Source organism: Microcaecilia unicolor, chromosome 1, assembly GCF_901765095.1.
Source record: "Microcaecilia unicolor chromosome 1, aMicUni1.1, whole genome shotgun sequence".
NCBI classification, from domain to species: domain Eukaryota; kingdom Metazoa; phylum Chordata; class Amphibia; order Gymnophiona; family Siphonopidae; genus Microcaecilia; species Microcaecilia unicolor.
The window spans coordinates 117552553-117574917 of NC_044031.1; the positions used below are offsets into that span (position 1 = coordinate 117552553).

General features: G+C 42.2%; 1 protein-coding gene and 1 long non-coding RNA gene across 2 annotated transcripts in view; one reads left to right on the forward strand and one right to left on the reverse strand.

Moving 5' to 3' along the window:
• MRC1 (mannose receptor C-type 1) overlaps positions 1–22365 on the reverse strand; it is a 343694-nt gene that overhangs the window by 268962 nt on the left and 52367 nt on the right. The window contains exons 2-4 of the mRNA XM_030199501.1: positions 12632–13030; positions 8659–8832; positions 4336–4497 (exon numbers count right to left, since the gene is read on the reverse strand). Of these exons, the coding sequence (XP_030055361.1) occupies positions 4336–4497; positions 8659–8832; positions 12632–13030 (735 nt within the window). The remainder of the gene's footprint in view (positions 1–4335; positions 4498–8658; positions 8833–12631; positions 13031–22365) is intronic.
• Positions 12952–19767, forward strand: LOC115467998. Its single transcript, XR_003941799.1, has 3 exons — positions 12952–13032; positions 18067–18076; positions 19757–19767. It is a non-coding gene; the product is annotated as an uncharacterized LOC115467998 (long non-coding RNA).

Below are 22365 nucleotides of genomic sequence, written 5' to 3' on the forward strand. Positions count from 1 at the left end.
AAAGAGAAGGCGGGTCATTTGACAACCATTGTTGCAATATACATCACTGACCCATCAATATAGTCCTTTTCATAAAAGCAGAGTACCCTTAGGCACACGATGGGAACAATTGATCTGGTCAAAAAACATCAGTGCTGATGGACACCATCTCCAGTGCCAAAGCGATGATACCTGTCCTGTCACTTTGTGTCAAAACAATTGTATTGTGGGTCATCTCCAAAACATATGGCCCAGGGTAGCAGAACACTGCGCACACTTAGAATACCTATCATCCCCCCTCAGGGTAGCCAGGTATGCACGGTGAGGTGAAATGTACATCTGCAATAAAAATTTATATTGAAGCTCCCTGAGTAGAGCATTTTTAGTCAGCTGTCCACAGTGAAGTACACAGTGTTTAAACCATTCACAGGTTAACCGGATATCCAAATCAGCATTCCAGTTTAGCATATAGCACTCATAATCTAGTTTGGGAAAGCACTCCTGCAACTCCCTGTGGTAACATTTGAGTGGGACCAGATTCTATGCGTCCAGCCAATAAATCTCTAATAACTTCTCGTGAGAGGACAAGGACATCAAACCAATAGGTAAGGACTGTATATAATGATGGAGTTGGAATAGAGTGACATCAGGTAAACCACTCTCTGTTTGTAGGTCCAAAAGGGCTTCATACAACCAGACTCATCTATCAAGTAAAACAGATGCGTCAATTCACTGAGAAGCCATTGTATGAAACCCGTGTCCAGCAGTCCTGGAGGGAAAACTAAGTTACCCCGAATTGGCAATAGAGGCGTGAAATGAGCCTGCAAAGCTAGTAACTTAGAAACCTTGAGCCACACCATGAGTAACAGGGAATAAAAAAGCTTACGAGTAGCTACAAGGGGAGCAGGAGGTGGTGAAGAAAGCAACCAACCAACTGCTAAAGTGCCATGGGGCTCCCAACTCAGTCTCAGCCAGAGTCACCAAGAAGTGTGATGTACCTCGAAACCATTCGGCAATGTGCCTCATGCCACAGGCTAACAAAAAATTTTGGATACCCAGTAAACTCAAACCACCCTCGGCCCTGGGTAACATTAACACTGAGATTGGAAGTTGAGCACGTTTGCCACGCCATAAGAACTTAACTAGTACCTTGGTAAGATCATGACCATGTCTATAAGTTAGCCGGAGGGGCAGCATCTGAATCACGCAAAGCCACTTTGGTATCAGCATCAGATTATATAGGGCTATACGTCCCACACCTGCAGTTTCTGGGTTGTGAAAGTCAACAGGGAATGGACATTAAGGGGTCCTTTTACTAAGGTGCGCTGAAAAATGGCCTGCGCTAGTGTAGGTGCGTGTTTTAGACGTGCACAGACTCATTTTTCAGCGCACCTGTTAAATAATGCCTTTTTTGGGGCCGAAAATGGATGTGCAGCAAAATAAAAATTGGCATGTGTCCATTTTGGGTCTGAGACCTTAGCGCCACCATTCACTTAGCGGTAAGGTCTCAGGCGTTAACCACGTGGTAATCATCAATGTGCATACATTGCCGATTACCGCCCAGTTAGCGCCGCATGTTCAAAAGTAAAAAAATATATTTTTGGATGTACGTAGCGGATACATGTAAAAAATGGAATTACCGCCCAGGTCACGTGGTAGCTGGGTGCTAGTTCCAAATTGACGTGCATTGTGCGTGCATAGGCGCCAACATGGCTTAATAAAAGGGCCCCTAAGTGAATACAAATGCGAGATATCGCGTGGAATCCACAAGCCAAGATACTGAAACACCTCCCCAGCCCAAATGAGCAGAAAATCCCCCTTCCACTGCCACTGGACGTTATCCTGCAACAGTAAAACCAATGATTTCTGTAAATTAATGGAAAGACCTGAGAAACAGACAAATTCGTCTATCACACTCAGTAAGCGAGGAAACGAAGACTGTGGGTTCGCGAGAGTGACCAGCATATCATCCGCATATGCCAGAAGTTTTAAAGATGTGGCACCCAGTGGGAGTCCCAGAATATCAGGGTTTGCCTGTATCGTGCATAGCAGTGGTTCTAAATATAAAGCAAAGAGCAGGGGAGACAAGGGGCCACCCAGACGTGTAACACATTCTATCGGGAATGTATCTATTCGAACGCTGTTCACCATAATCGCAGTACAATTTATAGTTAGTTTTATAGAATTAGCTGGCTAATGTAGAAAATGTCATCTTGGGGTGGAGAATGGGCAAAGACTGTGCCTTACAGGCAACTTGGAGGTTGTTAATGTAATAGATAACACAGAGCAGCTAACTGAACCTTACAGGTATAAGAAGAGCAGCACAAGTTATCAGCAGAGCTACTAATGTGCTATAACATTTTTTTTCTCTGCATTAACCCCCAGATTCTGTATATGCTGCTCAGGGCAAGGAGACTTGAGCATTATATTGAGCAGTCAATCTCTCCCAGGCCCTCCTATACCTCAGGTAGGATCTCTTCCTGTGGCCTGGGAGGATGAAGTAGCACTTTTCTTTTATCAGAAACAGCCTTGCTAATAGCAGGGTGTCCCGAGAAGAAAGTTAGGGCTCCTTTTACTAAGTGGCGGTAAGCCCAACATGGGAAGTACTGCCGAGCTACTGCAGCAGCCCGGCAGTACTTCCCACTCCTAGTGCACCGTAATTTCTAGCACTACAAAAATGTATTTGTTTTTGTAGCGCCGGAGTGTACCTGGAGGTAATCGGGCAATGCCGTGCACTGCCTGGTTACTGCCGGGTTAAAGGGAGCCCTTACCACCACCTCAATGGGTGGCAGTAAGGGTCCCCCCCCCCCCTCAGAAATGGCCATGCAGCAAGTGCTTTACTTACCTCCCAGCCACTTCCTGTAGGAAAGCGAGACTTCCCTTTTACCAGCTGCGGTAAAAGGGGCCCTTAGGCTGCTAACATCTGCATGCCATTTTTCTCCCTGTCCCCGTGTGCATAATGTCACGATGTCACTACACGCCGATGTCAAATCAGAACTGAAAGATCAGCGCTGATATTTTAGCCATTCTATAAACGACTTGGAAATTTAGGCAGATTCTATAAATGACATGGAAACTAGCTAGGTGTATTCTGCAAATGCACTGAAAATTAGGAGGGTTCTGGAAACTAGCGCTAAGTGTAATTCTGTATAAGATGCACAGCCTTTATAGAATTATGCTTAGCGCACTGATTTTCCAGCGCCATTTATAGAATCTGACCCTAACTGCATAACTGCTTTCCCCAAAGTGTTGGGAACACCCCTGACATCTCATGCAGAAGTTAGCTGTGCAGTAACTTCAAAGCCCTAGCACAGCTTAGTAAATAGGCCCTTTGAAGGGCATGACTGAATGCCAGAATAGAAACAAGCAGTGATGTTTAGAAATTATTTAAGATGGACCAGAATAGTTATGCTTTTGTTGTTGTTACTGTTCTTATGTCACTATTAAGTTTACCAGTCAACAATACAACCATATAATCAGAGATATGGAAAGAAAGCTAAAGATACTGCTGTTTAATAAATTCTACATCACCGCACAATGGGGTCCTTTTATAAAGCTGCAGTAAACACTAGTGTCCTGTGGTAATTTTGCAATGTGCACATACAAACTGCACGCTAAAAATAAAATTAATTTTTTTGCTGAGGGGGCATGACTAGGGGGCAACGAGCGGGCATTTCTGCGTTAATCAGTTAGCGGGCTGCCTTTTAGCTCCAGTAAGCTATAGTGGAGCTTCACTGAAATCCACGACTGTTTGACCCTGACACAGCTATTACGAAACCCTGGCCATCGTCGGTCACGGTCTGAGTTGGAGAAAGATACTATGCAGCTAAGTATTTCTAAATGTGGATAAATATTGAAATTTACCCCAAAATAATTTATATAGCCTGGTGGTTGGGGAGGGGGGGGGGCTATGCTAACGGTGAGGAAGTCCTGCTCGACCAACTAAATGTTTATTGCTTGGACCTTCTTGAGGCTTTTTCCTCCCTTGCTTTTTCATAAGCTCACTTTTCTTTATGAGAACTTCTATTTATAATATTACTGTTGGTTGAAATTGGTTCTCATCCCAGTGTGTTATTGTGTAATTGAACATTAGCACATGGCCATTAATTTGGGAAAAGAAAAATCAGCAATTTTCCACCTGTGCTAAAAATGGGCTTAGCACACAGGAAAGAGCTGCGTCAGGGCACACAAAAACACAGTTTAGTAAAAGGACCCCAACATAAATCTAAACTTATACATCTGTTACATTTTTCCCTCAAATACTTGGGTTCTCATACGTCTTATATAGACCTAACATATTCCTCCACATATGGTTTTGCTTTTATTTTAAATTTTCATACCTGCATAGTTGCTTACCTGTAAGGTATGTTTGTTCATGTACTTCAACAATGCTTAATAATTCAGAGTTCATTTGCTTACAGCTTTGCCGTGCTTGGTGCCATGTTAGAGCTGCCTGGGAGTTGATTTGATAAGAGATACCTACTAGAGAATCTTCAACCCACCAAGAATCACTAATACCTGTATGAAAAAAGTTGAACATGTTTCTTCTTTTTATCTATAATGCCCATTAACACTTAAAGAAGTTTACTTTTTTACAAAGACAAAATGTTCTTTGCAGTGAGGTTGGATAAAAGTTTTCAAGTATTTAAGACACTTCTTATAAGGACATGATCTTCTCTGTGTTATCATACAAATTTTTCTTTTCACATAAACAATAAGGAATGATTTGCTTGTGCTAACATTAAAGGAAGGGGAATGGGACTTGATATGCCACCTTTCTGTGGTTTTTTACAACTCCATTCAAAGCGGTTTACATAGTACATACAGGTACTTATTTGTACTAGGGCAATGGAGGGTTAAGTGACTTGCCCAGAGTCACAAGGAGCTGCAGTGAGAATCAAACCCAATTCCCCAGGATCTAAGGTACTAGGTATTATACTTGACCATTTGTTATCTATGGAATCTCAGGTAATCTCAGGTAAAGAATATTATACTTAAAGCTTATTATAAACTCAAGCAACTTCGCTTACTATGCTCTTATTTCTCATGTGAACACGTTCGGATTATAGTGAAGCTATTAATCCTTCCCTAATTGGATTATGGCAATTCTTTGTATGTAGGACTCACGGCCAACAGAACTCGGCGGCCAGGCTGATATTTAGATGCTCAAAATATGATAGAGTTTCTCCATTATTGGCTAGGCTACACTGGTTGTCAGTTCTGACTGGAGTTAAATTTAAGATGTTATGCCTAATATTTAAATGTCTTCAAGGCTTTTGTTCTGCTGATTTTATGAACTGCTTTAAGCTGTTAGAAAGCACAGTATTATCAAGGTCATGAAACTGTTTAAGGCTGGCTTTCCATCAGTTAAAGGAATCTGTTTTAAGCCTTTATTCTCTAGGTCTTTTATATTTTCCGCAGTTCGTTTGTGGAATGATTTACCTGAAGATTTGCGTTCTTTATCAAATTTATTTACTTTTAGAAAGGTTTTGAAAACACATTTGTTTTCCAGTTAACTAGCTGAGCTAGTACTAGTTTTATTTTTTTAAGTTTATTGTTACATCCTGGTGAAATGCATCAGTATCTCTTTATGTTATCTCACCTCAAATTCTGTAATTGAAGATTTGGCAGATTCTAAATCCCATATAACATAGCATAACGTTAACTGTAGACTATTATAATTTACATGTAATCTAGCTCACAACTAGGAGCTATAGGGCTGGTGTAAGTTACGGCACCTTTAATGCAAGCACACTTTCAGCCATCTGTGGTAGTATTCTATAAAGAAAAGTAGATGCCATAACCAGTACCTTTAGCAGGTGCCATGTAAAAAAAAAAACAGTTTAGGGAGTGTTCTGCCCATTGGTGGCAATTTTCAGAGGAATTTGCCTGGGTAACAAAGGCATTATGCCCCTAATTCTATAAAGGTCACCCAAAATTGTGTGCTCAGATTTGGGCGTTTGCCAAATTTGTGTGCACAATTTAATTGAATAATGATCCAATTAGTGCCAATACTTGCCTTTTTAGAAGCAATTATTGGTGCTAACTGAAACCAATTAACATGTACATGTGTAAATTTAGGCACATATCCGTGCCTAAATTTTACATGTGCCCTCGAAAAGGGGGCATGGAAATGGGTAAGGGTGGAGCAAGGGTATGGATTCCATTTATGTGCACAATTATAGAACAAGGGCATTTCACACACAAATTTAAGTGGGGTACTAGGTGTGGCTTAAAGAGTAACGCTCAAGTATTTTTTTTGTGCCGATTTTTAGGCATGATTTATAGTATTCTCCCTTATGAATGGAATTCTATTAATAGCACTCAAAAATCAGGGCTGGAAAAAATTGGCGCTAAGCACTATTCTATAAAGAGCACTCTGAAACCTGGTGTAAATGCCAACACTCAACTGATAAATCAAATAAATAGGACAAACTTATTCACTGTGCAGGAACATATAAACTGTAGTGGTAATGGTCCCGGTAACTACTTACTTAAATAAAATGCAGTAGCAAGGTCAATAACCTTTCCAAATACATTCATAATTTTTTCTACATTTTTTTTCAAAATATTCTCAATCATTTTCATATTGTTAATTTAAGGATCATCAGAGTTCACAGCATCAACTTTGCTGTCCAGACCTTCAAAGCAACAATGAGCAACTCTTCATTGATCCATTATTTTTGTCTTTTAATCTTAACTTTTTAATTGGCTTTTTGTTGAATTTTCTTTAAAACAGTCCAAAATTATTCAAAAGCTTTTTTAGTGCAATTAACACCACTTAGGGGGTCATTTAGTAAGACGCGCTGGCGTGTTTAGCACACAATAAAAATAGGCACATGCTAAACGCTAGATGTCAATGTATTCCGATGGGTGTCTTTAGCGTTTAGCAAGCGCCTAGTTTTAGTGCGCACTAAAAACACCGGCGCGTCTTACTAAAAGACCCCCTAAGTGGTGTTAATTGCACTAAAAAAGCTTTTGAATAATTTTGGACTGTTTTAAAGAAAATTCAACAAAAAGCTAATTAAAAAGTTAAGATTAAAAGACAAAATAATGGATCGATGAAGAGTTGCTCATCGTTGCTTTGAAGGTCTAGACAGTAACACTGATACTGTGAACTCTGATGATCCTTATATTAACAATATGAAAATGTTTGAGAATATTTTGAAAAAAGTTTGAAAAATTTATGAATGTATTTGGTTATCAATAGAAATCAAACAAAATAAAACATGGAAAAAATAAGATGATACCTTTTTTATTGGACAAAACTTAATACATTTCTTGATTAGCTTTCGAAGGTTGCCCTTCTTCGTCAATGTATTTGGAAAGGTTATTGATCTTGCTAATGCATTTTATTTAAGTAAGTAGTTGCCAGGACCATTACCACTGACGCTCAACTGATGGCACTTGATTGCAGAAATGGCACAATTCTATTAAACTGATTGCAACATCAGAATGCCCCTGCCCCTCCCATAACCACTCCCCCTTTTCAGTTGCATGCTAGGAGATTTAGGCGCCCAGTCTTACAGAGTAGCACATAGAGAGATACACATGCAAATCCCAATTATTGTCAATTAACAGCAAAAATTGGTTAACATCAATTAATTGCTAATTAATGGCTCGTTAATTTATTTGCATGCACATCTTCGATCCTTGCTGAAACATTTCAGTGCCCAGATGTGGTCACCATTTATAGAATCCGGGGATATCTGGATAAATCCCTATGGGTGAGAATTGTCTCTCAGAGGAAAAGTATGTGCACATATTCGCAGCTCATGAACATTGCCCCTCAGGTGAAAGGGGTGGGCCTAGGGACAAGAATACAGCAGGAAACGGAAAGCATGCATGGGAATTTCATTTTCAAATCTCCATCCATATTTTCATTTGTGTAGACTTTGTATCTGTGGTAAAACAAGTGCAAGATAAGCAGGTAAGTCTTTTATGCATGGAGAACAATATTAGCCACAACCCAGGCAATTTCATCTACATATTGTAGCTACAGTTATATCAAGCCCAAATATACCTGGATAGGATATCTACATGCGACAGTCAGCCGCTCAGATGAAATCAGATAACCTATCCAGATATCTTTATATGGATTTGCTACTGCTGAATATTGCTCCCCATGGTGTATACTGCAAGGAGTTTCTCTTTGATTAACTTGCAGCTTCATGAGTACAATCCTGCATTCTGATTGTCTGAAACCCAGCTCAAGCATTCTGATTAGTGTGTGCTAACTGGCACTTAACATGGGAGCACTTATCACTCCTAAATAGGAGGCGGTAAGCATTCCTGTATTAAGAGCCTCTTTTCTCATTCTACATCGGCATTGCTGTATGGGAACAGCTAGCGAGGCTGGATAAAATAGGCCCTAAGTTTTTCCAAGTCCTGTATGCTATTGGAAAAATTAGCATAGGACCTGCAAAAAAAACAATTATTTTAAAAGCCCTAAAAAATCTTGACACATTTTAGTAAAAGGGTCCCAAAATTTGATGTTTCAATAATACTTAATAATCGGTCTTGTGCTATAAAACGCCAAATTTTGACTTTTTTAATATATATTTTTTATTTTTATTTTTATCTTTATATTTTTTGGGGTTTTTGTTTTTGTTAGTCATCTTCGCTGTTTTGTTTCTTCTTCTTCCTATAAAACGCCATACAGATAAAAATAGTACTTACTTGTGTCTGGGCAAAATCCATACATTTTATCTTTATCATAATTTTGTGTTGTTGCACACCAGAAATGGCCATCTGATCTCCCATCTTGTGTACATTCAGCATACCACTTATTGTTATAGAGGAAAGGAAACACACATGGCTGCCCATTGGAATTCCCTCGAAAAGTATATAGGTCTAGAGAAATTGAATGATAGTAATATGTTAGAATAGAGCTGGCTTATAAATATATGATTATAATTAAATTATTATTTTATGGCATCTATAATGTTTGTTATAACATTAATATTTGAATTATGACAAGTCCTAAGAGCTTTATATACTAAACTGTATTAAAATTGGGCATTAATACCTGGTTTAAGCCCAGATTATTTCCCAAAGTATTAAAAAAAAAAAAAAGATAGGGATGTGCACAGGGGGAAAATTTGCTTCATTTTTGGCCTTTTTTCCTGACTTTTGGAATTTTCTTTTTGTTTATTTCACACATTTTAATGCACAAAGGGCCAGATTCAGTAAATAGTGTCTAAAATGTATGCGCCTCAGAATAACGCATGTAGAGCTATTCTATAAACCATTTCTATAGTAAGATGTGGTTTATAGAATAGTGCATAGGCTGGCCATTTACACCACTGAAAACGTGGTGTAAATATCTGCGCCTAAATGTATGCATGTTCCCCTGAATTCTACACAATGTGCATAAATTTGATTGACACCTCTGACAGGCCTACACTCCTCTCATGGCTGTGCCCCCTTTTTAGCTAAGCACGTTGGATTTACATGCACCTCTTTTTAGAATATGCCTAAAAGAAGCATGCATAAATTCCAATTATTGCCACTAATTGGCTCAATACTCAATTCAGTAGCGTGCATAAATTGGCTATACGTACAATATAATGCACGCTACTCACCACGCTTTATATAGAATCCAGCCCAAATTTACTTAGGAGTCCTTTTACTAAGGTGCACTGAAAAATAGCTTGTGTTAGTGTAGGCAGGGGTTTTGGGTGCACACCGATCCATTTTTCAGCGTGCCTGTAAAAAAGGCCTTTATTAAATTTTTGCCCGAAATGGACATGCAGCAAAATCAAAATTGCCGCGTGTTCATTTTGGGTCTGCGACCTTACCGTCAGCCATTGGCCTAGCAGTAAAGTCTCACGTGGTATCCGGGCGGTAATGACCTACGCGCGTCAAATGCCACTTGGTGCGCGTCTGAAAATAAAAATTATTTTTCAGCCGCGCATTTCGGACACACGCCAAAAATGAAATTACTGCAAGAGCCACGCAGTAATCAGGTGGTAACTGCATTTTGGTGCACGTTGGGCACACGTAGACGCTTATGCGGCTTAGTAAAAGGGCCCCTTAATGAGTGTTAATTTATAGGGTAATGCACATCAAATCAATTTTACATCCACTACATTTTTTTAGGCACACTTATGAATCAGACGTGTGTTAATACATGCACATCCTTACTAAACTGTGGTACGAGTAGTGAAGTTTTGCCAATACCATAGTAAGTAAAGTGGTTGATCCTCTGGCCAAGAACACACCAGTTCTCTACCCCGACTCATACCTGCAGAGGCCTGAAGCCCTAAATTAAAGCTCCTGGTACTATATCCCTCCCACACTCTGCACTAAATAGTCTTCCTTTAAAAGGTCTCCACATCAACCTCCCCAAAATTATAATTTGTGAAGTTCTGCCACACCATGGACCCCAAACCTGCCCTCATATCTAAGATTCAGAAAAGAGTTCTCTCTTCTCGCTTCCCATTCAGAACCCCTCAGGTGGCAAAGAGCAAAAGAGTCATTTCTGTTTCACCAGCACCAGAATCCAAAATGACAGGGTATGATTTAAGGCTCCCCAATGCCCAGCGACAGTACACCAAAGGGGACTTTCAGGTCAGTGACTGCCAGTTTGAATTTCAGTGCTGGCAAAGTGAAGCAATAAGGCATTTCTCTTACCCTATGGACCTGATGCTGCCTTCTGGTAAGACAGCTAGGAAGAATATGGAAATCTTGGGCAGGTTCTATTTTGGAAGTTGACTAGGAGAATGATGGATTTGCTAGAGGTGGGACTACTTACATATTGGATCTAAGTTAATTTAACATAGACATTAATATCATGCTTTCCCAATTTTGTTTAAGGAGGATTACATAGTAATAGTCACATTAATCATTCCATAACATTTCCAATTTACATCATAATCCAGTGACATATCAATTCAATAAAATCTGACATATCAATTCAATAAAATCTCAATAGACGTAGACAAAAAATGCCAAGTCTTTAAAACAGTGATAGGCAACCATGAACCACAACCCAGTTGGGTTTTCAAGTTTTTCACAATGAATATGCATGAGATTTATTTGTATACAAATGAAGCAGTACGTGCAAATTAATCTCCTGCATATCCATTATGGAAATCTTGAAAATCCAACTGGGTTGTGGCCCTCGATGTCTGTGATTGCTCATCCCTGCTTTAAAAACATTTGTAAATTCCCTATGAGTAGTTTTCTCCCTCACCACTTGAGGCAAAGAATTCCAAGTTAATATGAGACACACTAAGCAAAGTTAATCAGATTTCAGTATTGGGACTAGGGCTAGCTATAGACGTTTTCAGGGAGAGTTAAGTACACATTTTCAGGTGCAGTTAACTTTCAAAGACTTTTCAAGGTTCACAAAGTTTATTGCAATCTGTTACACCTTTCTTAAATATTAATGAACTCTTGGGAAGCATTATCATCTTTCTCTCCTTGGACCAAACCTTCTAAGCAATACTTGTTATGTCCATAAAGATGGTTATAACAAAGAGATTGAAGATGGTGCTAGCCAATTATGAGACGCTGACTTCTAAGCTCCCACCAATACTTAGTTTAGTTTACTTGTGGTTATGTTTTCCTCATTTGGAAATAGCGAAGGAAAAGGGGAAAGCCAAGGCATTGCCAGGAGGACCCGCTCTGATGGCCTAGTCCACTACTATACCAAAATTGGTAGGAGTGGTGAGGTCGGCTCTCCACTTGGGGGCTGCTATCACTGCCAGCTTCGACAAGGGAGCATTGGTCCAGCTTGCGATGACTTTGAGCCCTGAGAACTGTTGACTTCCTCTCCATTGGGAACTTCCAATGAGTCAATGCACAGCTGTGGAACAGTGCCTGAGGAGATCGGGCCAGGCAGTATTCCTGACCCAGTAGCGGTGGTAACTGCAACAGTACACTCAAAAGCAGACCCTCCAGAAATTCTACCAGTTTCTCAAGTGGTCCAGATCAGCACCAGGAGGACGCCAGCTTTGCTGTAGTTGCTGTAGTTGGAGAAGTAGAGGCTACTGGTGCTTAGGAAAAGGTAGTAAAAGCACCAAAAACTAATGTTACAACAAACTAATTGTGGCCAGCTGAGCGAAAGGTACCAAAACTAGGATGTCAACCACATAATGCTGCAAAATTTCAGCCTCAGGTATGGACTAATCGCATCTTTAAAAAATGAGAAGTGTTTATCAATAAAAAAGTGATTTAGCCCAGAAATCACATACTTTGCAGTTTTTAGCCTGTAGAACATGAAAAACAAAGTTGTGAATAGAATTGTGTAGTCCCATTCTACTGACCCTATAGTTGCCCCTCCAAACTTTTACAGCCTTTAGCTCTGTTATTTGTAATCCCATTTTTGGTACTTTTTCACTTAGCAGGTCACAATTATAGACAGTACGGACTTGCTAAATTCAAAACAACAGACCATTTAAAATGACTGATTTTATGGAATTTTAGTTTTAGATGTAAAGATTTTAGACTAGAGTTACTAAACTGTCTTTGTGTATTAGCATGTGCTAACGCCATAAACACATATAGGTCCTATTACTTAAAATGGAACATATGGTAAATAACACATTAATGAATATTAACATACAGAAACACAGTAATATCTCTTTTAGTAAATCTATCCCTTTTTGTCTACTTAATGGAATTAATTAATCCATTAAATTATTACCTTCATAGCCCCTAGAGCATAAATCATTTGTGGTTCCATAGATCTGCCATCTACTCCATTCCCCAAACCCTTTATATACTACAATTTTGTTTTCTTTTTGTCCATAGTTAAAATGTAACTTTTCTCCTTGAATACCAAAGAGGGTGTCATTTTTGCATTCCCACTTCTGAAGGTCACTTGTTGCATCACAGGGATACAGTTCGACTAAAGCCATGTCGTTCTTAGCGGTCACTCCCAAGCACTGTTTCAATGACACACTCATAAGCTGGTGCGGGGAAATCCATTGGAATTTCTGTGACTCACTGTCCGGTTTGCATGTTCTGGCTGTGACAAAATTAGTACTCTGAACATCTGCACAACGCTTGTGATCTTCATTAAATATTAGAAATGCACCGGAATCTGTAAAAGATCAAGAAAGTTAATTTTACTTTAAGCAATCCAAAAGCAGGCAGAATTAGACAGGTGGGTTAACATTTTCCAGATAATCATTTAGGACTAAGGGCCCCTTTTACTAAGCGGCGGTAAGCTCAATGCAGGCTTACCGCTTGCTAAACAGGAAGTACTGCCGGGCTACTGCAGCAGCCCAGCGGTACTTCCCACCCTTAGCGCACCATCATATCCGGCGCTATAAAAATATATATTTTTTGTAGCACTGGAGTGTACCTGGCAGTAATAGGGCAGTGCTGTGCGCTGCTCGGTTACCACCAGGTTAGCACATGAGCCCCTACCGCCACCTCAGTGGGTGGCAGTAAGGGTTCCCTCCCGAAATGGCCATGTGGTAAATGCTTTACTTGCCACACGGCCATTTCCTGCAGAAAAGACAGACTTTCCTTTTACCCGCTGCAGTAAAAGGTGGCCTCGGCGCGCATGAAAAACACGTGCCAATGCCAGCGCAGGCCCCCTTTTGCAGCAGCTTGATAAAAGGGGCCCTAAATTCTGTACTTGACGCCAAAAAATATAAGCGCTAAGCACTACTCTATAAATGGTGCTCTGACTTGTGCACTGTTATAGAATAACATTTTGTGCCGGGATCCGAACACCAACTGAAACCTGGTGTAAATCCTCGCTCCTAAATTAGGTGCAAATCTATCTAAAATACTGGGTGCAAATTCCAGGAATGCCCCTGACCTGCCCATGCCCCCTTTTCTGGACCCGCATGTAAAAATTAGCGTGCACTTCAATATTTATGTTGATTTGTGACATTTGTATCCCACATTATCCCAAGCAAGTTTTTCAGTGTGGCTTACAATAAACAGTATAGGATACATAACAAAGAATAATGCATAAGAAAGTAATTTGATGTAAGAATCCAATTTTGCAATACAGTATCATAATCATACTGGGCTAGCTGCAGATGTTTAACATTTAGAAAATCTGTTATGAATGAGAAATTGTACATGAAGTACAGAAAGCTAATGGTAAATAGAGTAACAGCCAAATTCAGGTAATAATTAATTATTTGAGATATGATTGTTCTTTGTGAGGGTTTGTTTGAATAGGAACGATTTGAGGATTTTGCAAAATCTAGTATATTCCTGTATATTTCTTATTTTGGGTGGTAAGGAGTTCCACCATTTGGTTCCTAGGTAAGTGAAGTCTGCAGAGTAGACAGTTTTGTAGATCGCTTTTTTATAATTTGGGAGGTGTAGTCAGATAGTTTCTTGCCTCATATTTAATGTTTCTTTGAGGTAAGTTTCTAATACTACCATATAGTCTGGAGCTGTGCCATTTAGTATTTGAAAGATAAAGGGACATAATTTGAAGGTGATTCTCGCTTTGATGGGAAGCCAGTATAATTTGATTAATAGGTAGGCACTTTCAAAATGAGAGATTTTGTATATGAACCTGGCTGCAGTGATTTGAGCTGTTTGGAGTTTCAACAGGTACTCCTTACAGCCAGATTATATGGCATTTACAATAATCAAATTATAGAATAGCGACTAGAAAGACCCACACATAAATTCAAATTACTGCCAATTAGCACCAATAATTGATCATTAGTGCTCAATTACTGGCACCAATTGGCTCACTATGAAATTAAATTTGTACATGTAATTTTTAACGCCATATATAGAATTAGGGATGTTGGGTCATATATAAATGACATCTTTGTGGTTTTTATATAAGAACTTTTCCCTCTCTCAAGAGGCAAGGGGACTTGTTAGCTAATTATGGCCTCCAGATGGCTGTTTACAGATCTACACACAGAGGGCACACTAGTTGGTTGTTTTAAAACCTTTTCCCAGTAAGTACTTGGAAGGTGTTATATCATGGGGCTCATTTTCAAAGCACTTAGACACACAAAGTACCATAGAAGGTACTTTGTATGTCTAAGTACTTTGAAAATGAGCCCCTATCCCCCGAAATATAGAATTCGCTTTACAAGCTAATCAGCATTAATAACAGCACATAACAAGTAATAATAAGCATTCATTTGTAATAATTAAAATTTACCCGCACAACTCGGTATGCGTATTCTGTAATGAAATGCAACTAAATTCTAATGTGCACAGTTCAAAAGGGGCATGGCTATGGGTGAGAAAATGGTTTTTTTGTGGGCAGTTCAAAAATTACAAGTGTAGTTATAGAATATGGCCCAGTGCGCATAAATCTACGTGCAGGGATTTATATCACATTTTCACTGGTATAAATGGAGGTGTGTAATTTTAGGTGCTGGGATATCACCTAAGCATATTCTATATTCTGTGCCTAAATCTAGGCACTACTTATAGAATACGCTTAGATGGAAATGTTAACCACACAGATTTTTTAGGCGCCTTATATTGAATCTGGCCCTATATGTATAAAACATTCTTAGGGATGCATGCATGCCAAAATGCATATTAAAGAGGTGATTCACAGACTTCAACATAACATCATAGAACACATCCTTCTTTCATATGTGAAAGGGTTAGAAAATCAGGTCACTTGGAGGCAGTGGCATAGCTACGTGGGGCCTGAGGGGGCCTGGGCCCCGTAGATTTTAGCCTGGACCCCCATCCCGGAGAACCTGCCACCACCTACCTTCGCTTTTGCTGGCGGGGGACCCCAATCTCCACCAGCCAATGTGCAGGACGTCAGCAGCATGCAACTGAAGGAAGAAGACTTTTTTCACTGCAGCAGGACAGAGAGGACGTCAGAAGGCGGGGATTGGGGTCCCCCGCCAGCAAAAGCAAAGGTAGGCGCCGGCGGCGGGGGAGGGTTCGCGGGGGGAGAGGGTCAGCAAAGGCGGGGGCGGCAATGGTGGGGGGGCAGCGCCGGGGGGGGGGCTAAAATGTGTCCCCTCCCCTTGGGCTCTGGACCCCCCTCCCACCGAAGTTTGGCTACTCCCCTGCTTGGAGGGGCATAACCGAATGGCACCGGCCAAATAGATGGCCGGCCATCTATATGGCCAATGCCAACCGTATTATCGAAAAATATGGCCGGCCATCTTTTCTTTCCATAATAAGGTTGGCAACGGCTAAATCTCAACATTTAGGTCAAATGTTGAGATCGCGGGGTTTAGAGATGGCCGGCTTCGGTTTTCGGCCATAATGGAAACCGGGCCCGGCCATCTCAAACCCGGCGAAATGCAAGCCTTTTGGTCGTGGGAACCAGCATTTGTAGTGCACTGGCCCCCCTGACATGCCAGGACACCAACCGGGCAACCTAGGGGGCACTGCAGTGGACTTCACAAATTGCTCCCAGGTGCATACCTCCCTTACCTTGTGTGCTGAAGCCCCCAAATCCCCCCCCCCAAACCTACTCCCCACAACTCTACACCACTACCATAGCCCTAAGGGGTGAAGGGGGGCACCTACATGTGGGTACAGTGGCCGTTTTAGGGGTTTTTGGAGGGCTCAACATTTACCACCACAAGTGTAACAGGTAGGGGGGGCCTAGGTCCACCTGCCTGAAGTGCAGTGCACCCACTAAATACTGCTCCAGGGACCTGCATACTGCTGTCAGGGAGCTGGGTATGACATTTGAGGCTGGCATATAGGCTGGCAAAAAAATGTTTTTTTTTAAATTTTTTTTTGGTGGGAGGGGGTTGGTGACCACTGGGGGAGTAAGGGGAGGTGATCCCCGATTCCCTCCGGTGGTCATCTGGCCAATTGGGGCACTTTTTTGACACTTGGTCCTAAAAATAAATGGACCAAGTGAAGCCGGCAAAATGCTCGTCAGAGCCGGCCATCTTTATTCCATTATTGGGCGAAGCCGGCCATCTCATAGCCACGCCCCATCCTCGCTACCCTACCAAAACACCCCCTTGAAGTTTGGCCGGCTCCGCAACGGAACGCAGTTGGCACCAGCCAAAATCAGCTTTCGATTATACCGATTTGGCCGGGTTCAGGAGATGGCCGGCCATCTTCCGATTTGTGTCAGAAGATGGCCGGGTATCTTTTTCGAAAATAAGCTGGACAGTCATCCCTTCATATAATGGCAGAAGTCAGTTCTAATCCTATATTCCGTCTTCCTATTCTTTGTGTTCAAATAAGAAAGATCTATTTTATAAAGGGGTTCAGTATCTCGTATGTAGCATATGAAAGAGGTGAAGTTCAATATGTAAATAGATGGGGGAGGGGGATATGATTGAGGTCTATAAAATCCTGCGTGGTGTAGAACAGGTAGAAGTGAATCGATTTTTCACTCTCAAAAAGTATAAAGACCAGGGGACACTCAAAGAAATTACATGGAAATACTTTTAAAACAAATAGGAGGAAAAACGAAGGTAGTTACCTGTAGCAGGTGTTCTCCGAGGACAGCAGGCTGTATATTCTCACAAGTGGGTGACGCAGACCTGCGTCGCCCTGTCTAAAATTTACCATAGCTAAATTTGAGATTTGTGGAGCGCACAACACGCTCCACACCGTGCATGTGCAAATGCTTTCCCGCCCATCGCAGAACACGGTCTCCTCAGTTAATACTATAGCAAAAATAAAGTAAAAATAACAAAGGAGACAACTCCAAGAGGAATGACTGTGAGAATATAAACCCTGCTGTCCTCGGAGAACACCTGCTACAGGTAAGTACCTTCGCTTTCTCCAAGGGCAAACAGGCTTATAAGTTTCACAAGTGGGGAATCTCTAGCATCCAGGCTCACAGAAAACAACAAAAATTGGTCAATTGGTCCTCACAACGGTGAGGACATATCACAGATTAACCTGAAACTATATACAATCTGAATGAGAGTGCAGCCTGGAATAGAATAAAATGGGCCTAGGAGAGTGAAGTTGGATTCTAGACTACGAACAGATTCTGCAACACTACCTGCCTGAACTGACTGTCGCATCAGGTATCTACTACTTACTACTTAACATTTCTAAAGCGCTACTAAGGTTACGCAGCGCTGTACAATTTTAACATGGAAGGACAGTCCCTGCTCAAGGAGCTTACAATCTAAAAGACAGGTGTACAATCTAAAGACAAGTGTACAATCTAAAAGACAAGTGTAGAGTTGATCTGGTATCCTGCTCAAGACAGTACAGTGATGTGAATGTGTGGACTGAAGACCACGTCACAGCCTTGCAAATTTCTTCAATGGAGGCTCACCTCAAGCGATCTACTGACGCGGCCATGGCTCTGACATTATGAGCCCTGACATGACCCTCCAAGGCCAGTCCAGCCTGGGCATAAGTAAAGGAAATGCAATCTGCCAGCCAATTAGAAATGGTGCATTTCCCGATGGCGACCCCCATCCTGTTAGGATCAAAAGAAACAAAACGCTGGGCAGGACTTGTCCACTCCATGTAGTAGACCAATGCTTTCCTGAAATCCAAGGTGTGCAAACTGCTTTTGCCAGGATGAGCATGAGGTCAGTGAAAGAATGATAGCAAGACAATCAACTGGTTCAGATGGAACTCCAACACCACTTTCAGCAGGAACTTAGGGTGCGTGCAGAGAACTACTCTGTTGAGATGAAACTTAGCATAAGGTGCATCCACTACTAAGGCCTGAAGCTCACTAACCCTATGAGCTGAAATAACAGCTATTAAGAAAACGACCTTCCAAGTCAAGTACTTCAGATGGCAGGAATTCAATGGCTCAAAAGAAGCTTTCATCAGCTGGGTGAGAACAACGTTGATATCCCATGTCACTAGTGAGGGATTGACAGGGGGGTTTCGACAAAAGCAAACCTCTTATGAAGCGAACAGCTAGAGGCTGTCCAGAGAAGGGCTTACCTTCTACACGTTGATGATAAGCACTAATTGCACTAAGGTGAACCCTTACGGAGTTGGTCTTGAGACCAGACTCTGATAGGTGTAGAAGGTATTCAAGCAGGGTCTGTGTACGGCAAGCAAGGGGATCTAGGGTCTTGCTTTCACATATGGCAAATCTCCTTCATTTGAAAGAATAGCACCTCTTAGTGGAGTCTTTCCTGGAAGCCAGCAAGACCCAGGAGACACCCTCTGAAAGATCCAAGGAAGCAAATTCTAGGGTCTCAAGATACAAGATGTGAGAGACAGAGACTGGAGGTTGAGATGTAGAAGTGACCCTTCATTCTGCATGATGAGGGTTGGAAAATACTCCAATCTCAATGGTTCTTCAGAGGATAACTCCAGAAGAAGAGGAAACCGTATCTGCCTCGGCCAGTACGTCGCGATCAGAATCATGGTTCTACGGTCTTGCTTGAGTTTCAACAAAGTTTTCCCTACTAGAGGTATGGGAGGATACGCATACAGAAGACCTGTCCCACAGTTGAGGATGAAGGAATCGGATGCTAGTCTGTCATAGGCCTGAAGCCTGGAACAGAACTAAGGGACCTCTGAGTAGCAAAAAGATCCACCAAGGGGGTGCCCCACACTTGGAAGATCTTGCAGGTTATGTCCATATTGAGAGACCACTTGTGAGATTGTATTATCCTGCTCAGTCTGTCAGCCAGGGTATTGTTTTTGCCTGCCAGATAGGTGGCTCGAAGGAACATGCCATGTTGGCAAGCCCAATGCCACATCCGGATAGCCTCCTGACACAGAGGGTGTGATCTGGTGCCCCCCTGCTTGTTGGTGTAATACATTGCAACCTGATTGTCTGTTTGCATGAGAACAATTTTGTGAGATAGCTGATCTCTGAAAGTCTTTAGAGCGTTCCAGATTGCCTGGAGCTCTTGGAGATTGATCTGAAGATTTGTTTCCTGGGAGGAACAAGTTCCTTGAGTGTGAAGCCCATCTATATGAGTTCCCCATCTCAGGAGACATGCATCTATCTTCAGCACTTTTTGAGGCTGAGGAATTTGGAATGAAAGTCCAAGAGTCAAATTGGACTGAATGGTCCCACCACTGAAGGGAGTGTACAAGCTCTGGGGACACTTGGATGAATCTCCTAGACTCCCTGCAGCTTGATACCACTGAGAAGCTAGGGTCCATTAAGCTGATCTCATGTGAAGATGTGCCATGGGCATAATGTGCACTATGGAAGCCATGTGGCCCAACAATCTCAACATCTGCTGAGCTGTGACCTGCTGAAAGGCATAAACCTTGGATGCAAGTGCAACAAGATTATCCGCTCTCATGTCCGAGAGGTAGGCTTGAACCATTTGAGTATTGAGCAGGGCTCCTATGAACTCCAATTGATGGACAGGTGAAGATGAAATTTGGGGTAGTTTAAAACAAACCCTAATAGCTTGAGCACCAGAATAGTCATCTGCATGGACTACTGAGCACACTTCTCCAAGGTGCTCTTCACCAGCCAATTGTCAAGATACAGGAACACATGGACTCCAAGTCTGTGTAGCAATGCTGCAACTACCGCTAGACATTTGGTGAAGACCCTGGGAGCTGATGCAAGGCCAAAAGGCAACACGCGATACTGAAAGTGATGTGTTCCCAGCCAAAATCAAAGATACTTTTGGTGGGCTAGAAGTATCAGGATGTGAGTATATGCATCCTTTAAGTCCAGAGAGCATAGCCAATCATTTTTCTGAATCATTTGGAGAAGGGTGCCCAGGGAAATCATCCTGAACTTTTCTCGGACTAGGAATTTGTTCAGGGCCCTTAGGTCTAGGATGGGACGCATCCTCCCTGTTTTCTTTTACACAAGCAAATACCTGAAATAGAATCCCTGCCCTTCTTCCCCTGGTGGAACAGGTTCAACTGCATGGGCCTTCAGAAGGGCAGAGATTTCCTGTGCAAGTACCTGCCTGTGCTGAGAGCTGAACAAATGAGCTCTCAGTGGGCAATTTGGACGTTTGAGATGCCAATTGAGGGTGTATCCGAGACGGAATATTTGAAGAACCCACAGGTTGGAGGTTATAAGAGGCCACCTTTGGTCAAAAAAATTCAGCCTACCTCCGGCTGGCAAGTCGTCCGGGATGTTCACTTTTTCTGTGGCCATGCTCTGCTGGAGCCAGTCAAAAGCTTGTCCCTTGCTTTGCCTGGGGAGCAGCAAGGGGCCTTTGGCGCACATTGTTGACATAAACAAGCACACTGGGGTTGAGCCTGAATAGACTGGTGAGCCGGAGGGTTGTACTTACGCCTAGGATAGTAATAGTAATTCCTCCTTGGCTTGCCAAAAGTCCTCCTAGCTGAGGAGGCTGATGCAGAAGATGCCCAGTGGGAGAGAGAAGAGATGGTATCAGTGTGTTTTTTGATTTGGACCGTGACCTCCTCAACCTTCTCTTCAAATAGATTATCCCCCCGGCAAGGCACATTCACCAACCTCTGCTGAACATAGTAACATAGCATAGTTACTATGTTACTATGTTCAGCAGAGGTTGGTGGATGCGCCTTGCCGGGGGGATAATCTATTTGAAGAGAAGGTTGAGGAGGTCATGGTCCAAATCAAAAAAACACTGATACCATCTCTTCTCTCTCCCACTGGGCATCTATTTGAAGAGAAGGAGGAACAGGGTTGATATGATACAGACGTTCAAATATTTGAAAGGTATTAATCCGCGAACAAATCTTTTCCGGAGATGGGAAGGCAGTAGAACGAGAGGACATGAAATGAGGTTCAAGGGGGGCAGCCTCAGGAAAGATGTCAGGAAGTATTTTTTCACGGAGAGGGTGGTGGATGCTTGGAATGCCCTCCCGCGGGAGGTGGTGGAGATGAAAACGGTAACGGAATTCAAACATGCGTGGGATATGCATAAAGGAATCCTGTGCAGAAGGAATGGATCCTCAGAAGCTTAGCCGAAATTGGGTGGCGGAGCAGGTGGGGGGAAGAGGGGTTGGTGGTTGGGAGGCGAGGATAGTGGAGAGCAGACTTATACGGTCTGTGCCAAAGCCGGTGATGGGAGATGGGACTGGTGGTTGGGAGGCGGGAAGTACTGCTGCGCAAACTTGTACGGTCTGTGCCCTGCATAAGGCAGGTACAAATCAAGGTACAAATCAAGGTAAGGTTTACACATATGTTGTCTTGTTGGGCAGACTGGATGGACCGTGCAGGTCTTTTTCTGCCGTCATCTACTATGTTACTATGTTACTTACGCCTAGGATAGTAATAGGAATTCCTCCTTCGCTTGCCAAAAGTCCTCCTAGCTGAGGAGGCTGATGCAGAAGATGCCCAGTGGGAGAGAGAAGAGATGGCATCAGTGTGTTTTTTGATTTGGACCGTGACCTCCTCAACCTTCTCTTCAAATTGTTTATCCCCCCGGCAAGGCGCATTCACCAACCTCTGCTGAACAGAATGTTCTAAGTCAGAAACACACAGCCATGAGAGTCTGCGCATTGCTATACTCTGAGAAGAGATCCTGGATGCCACATCAAATGTGTCATAAGTGCCCCTGGCCAAGAACTTTCAACACACCTTCTACTGCT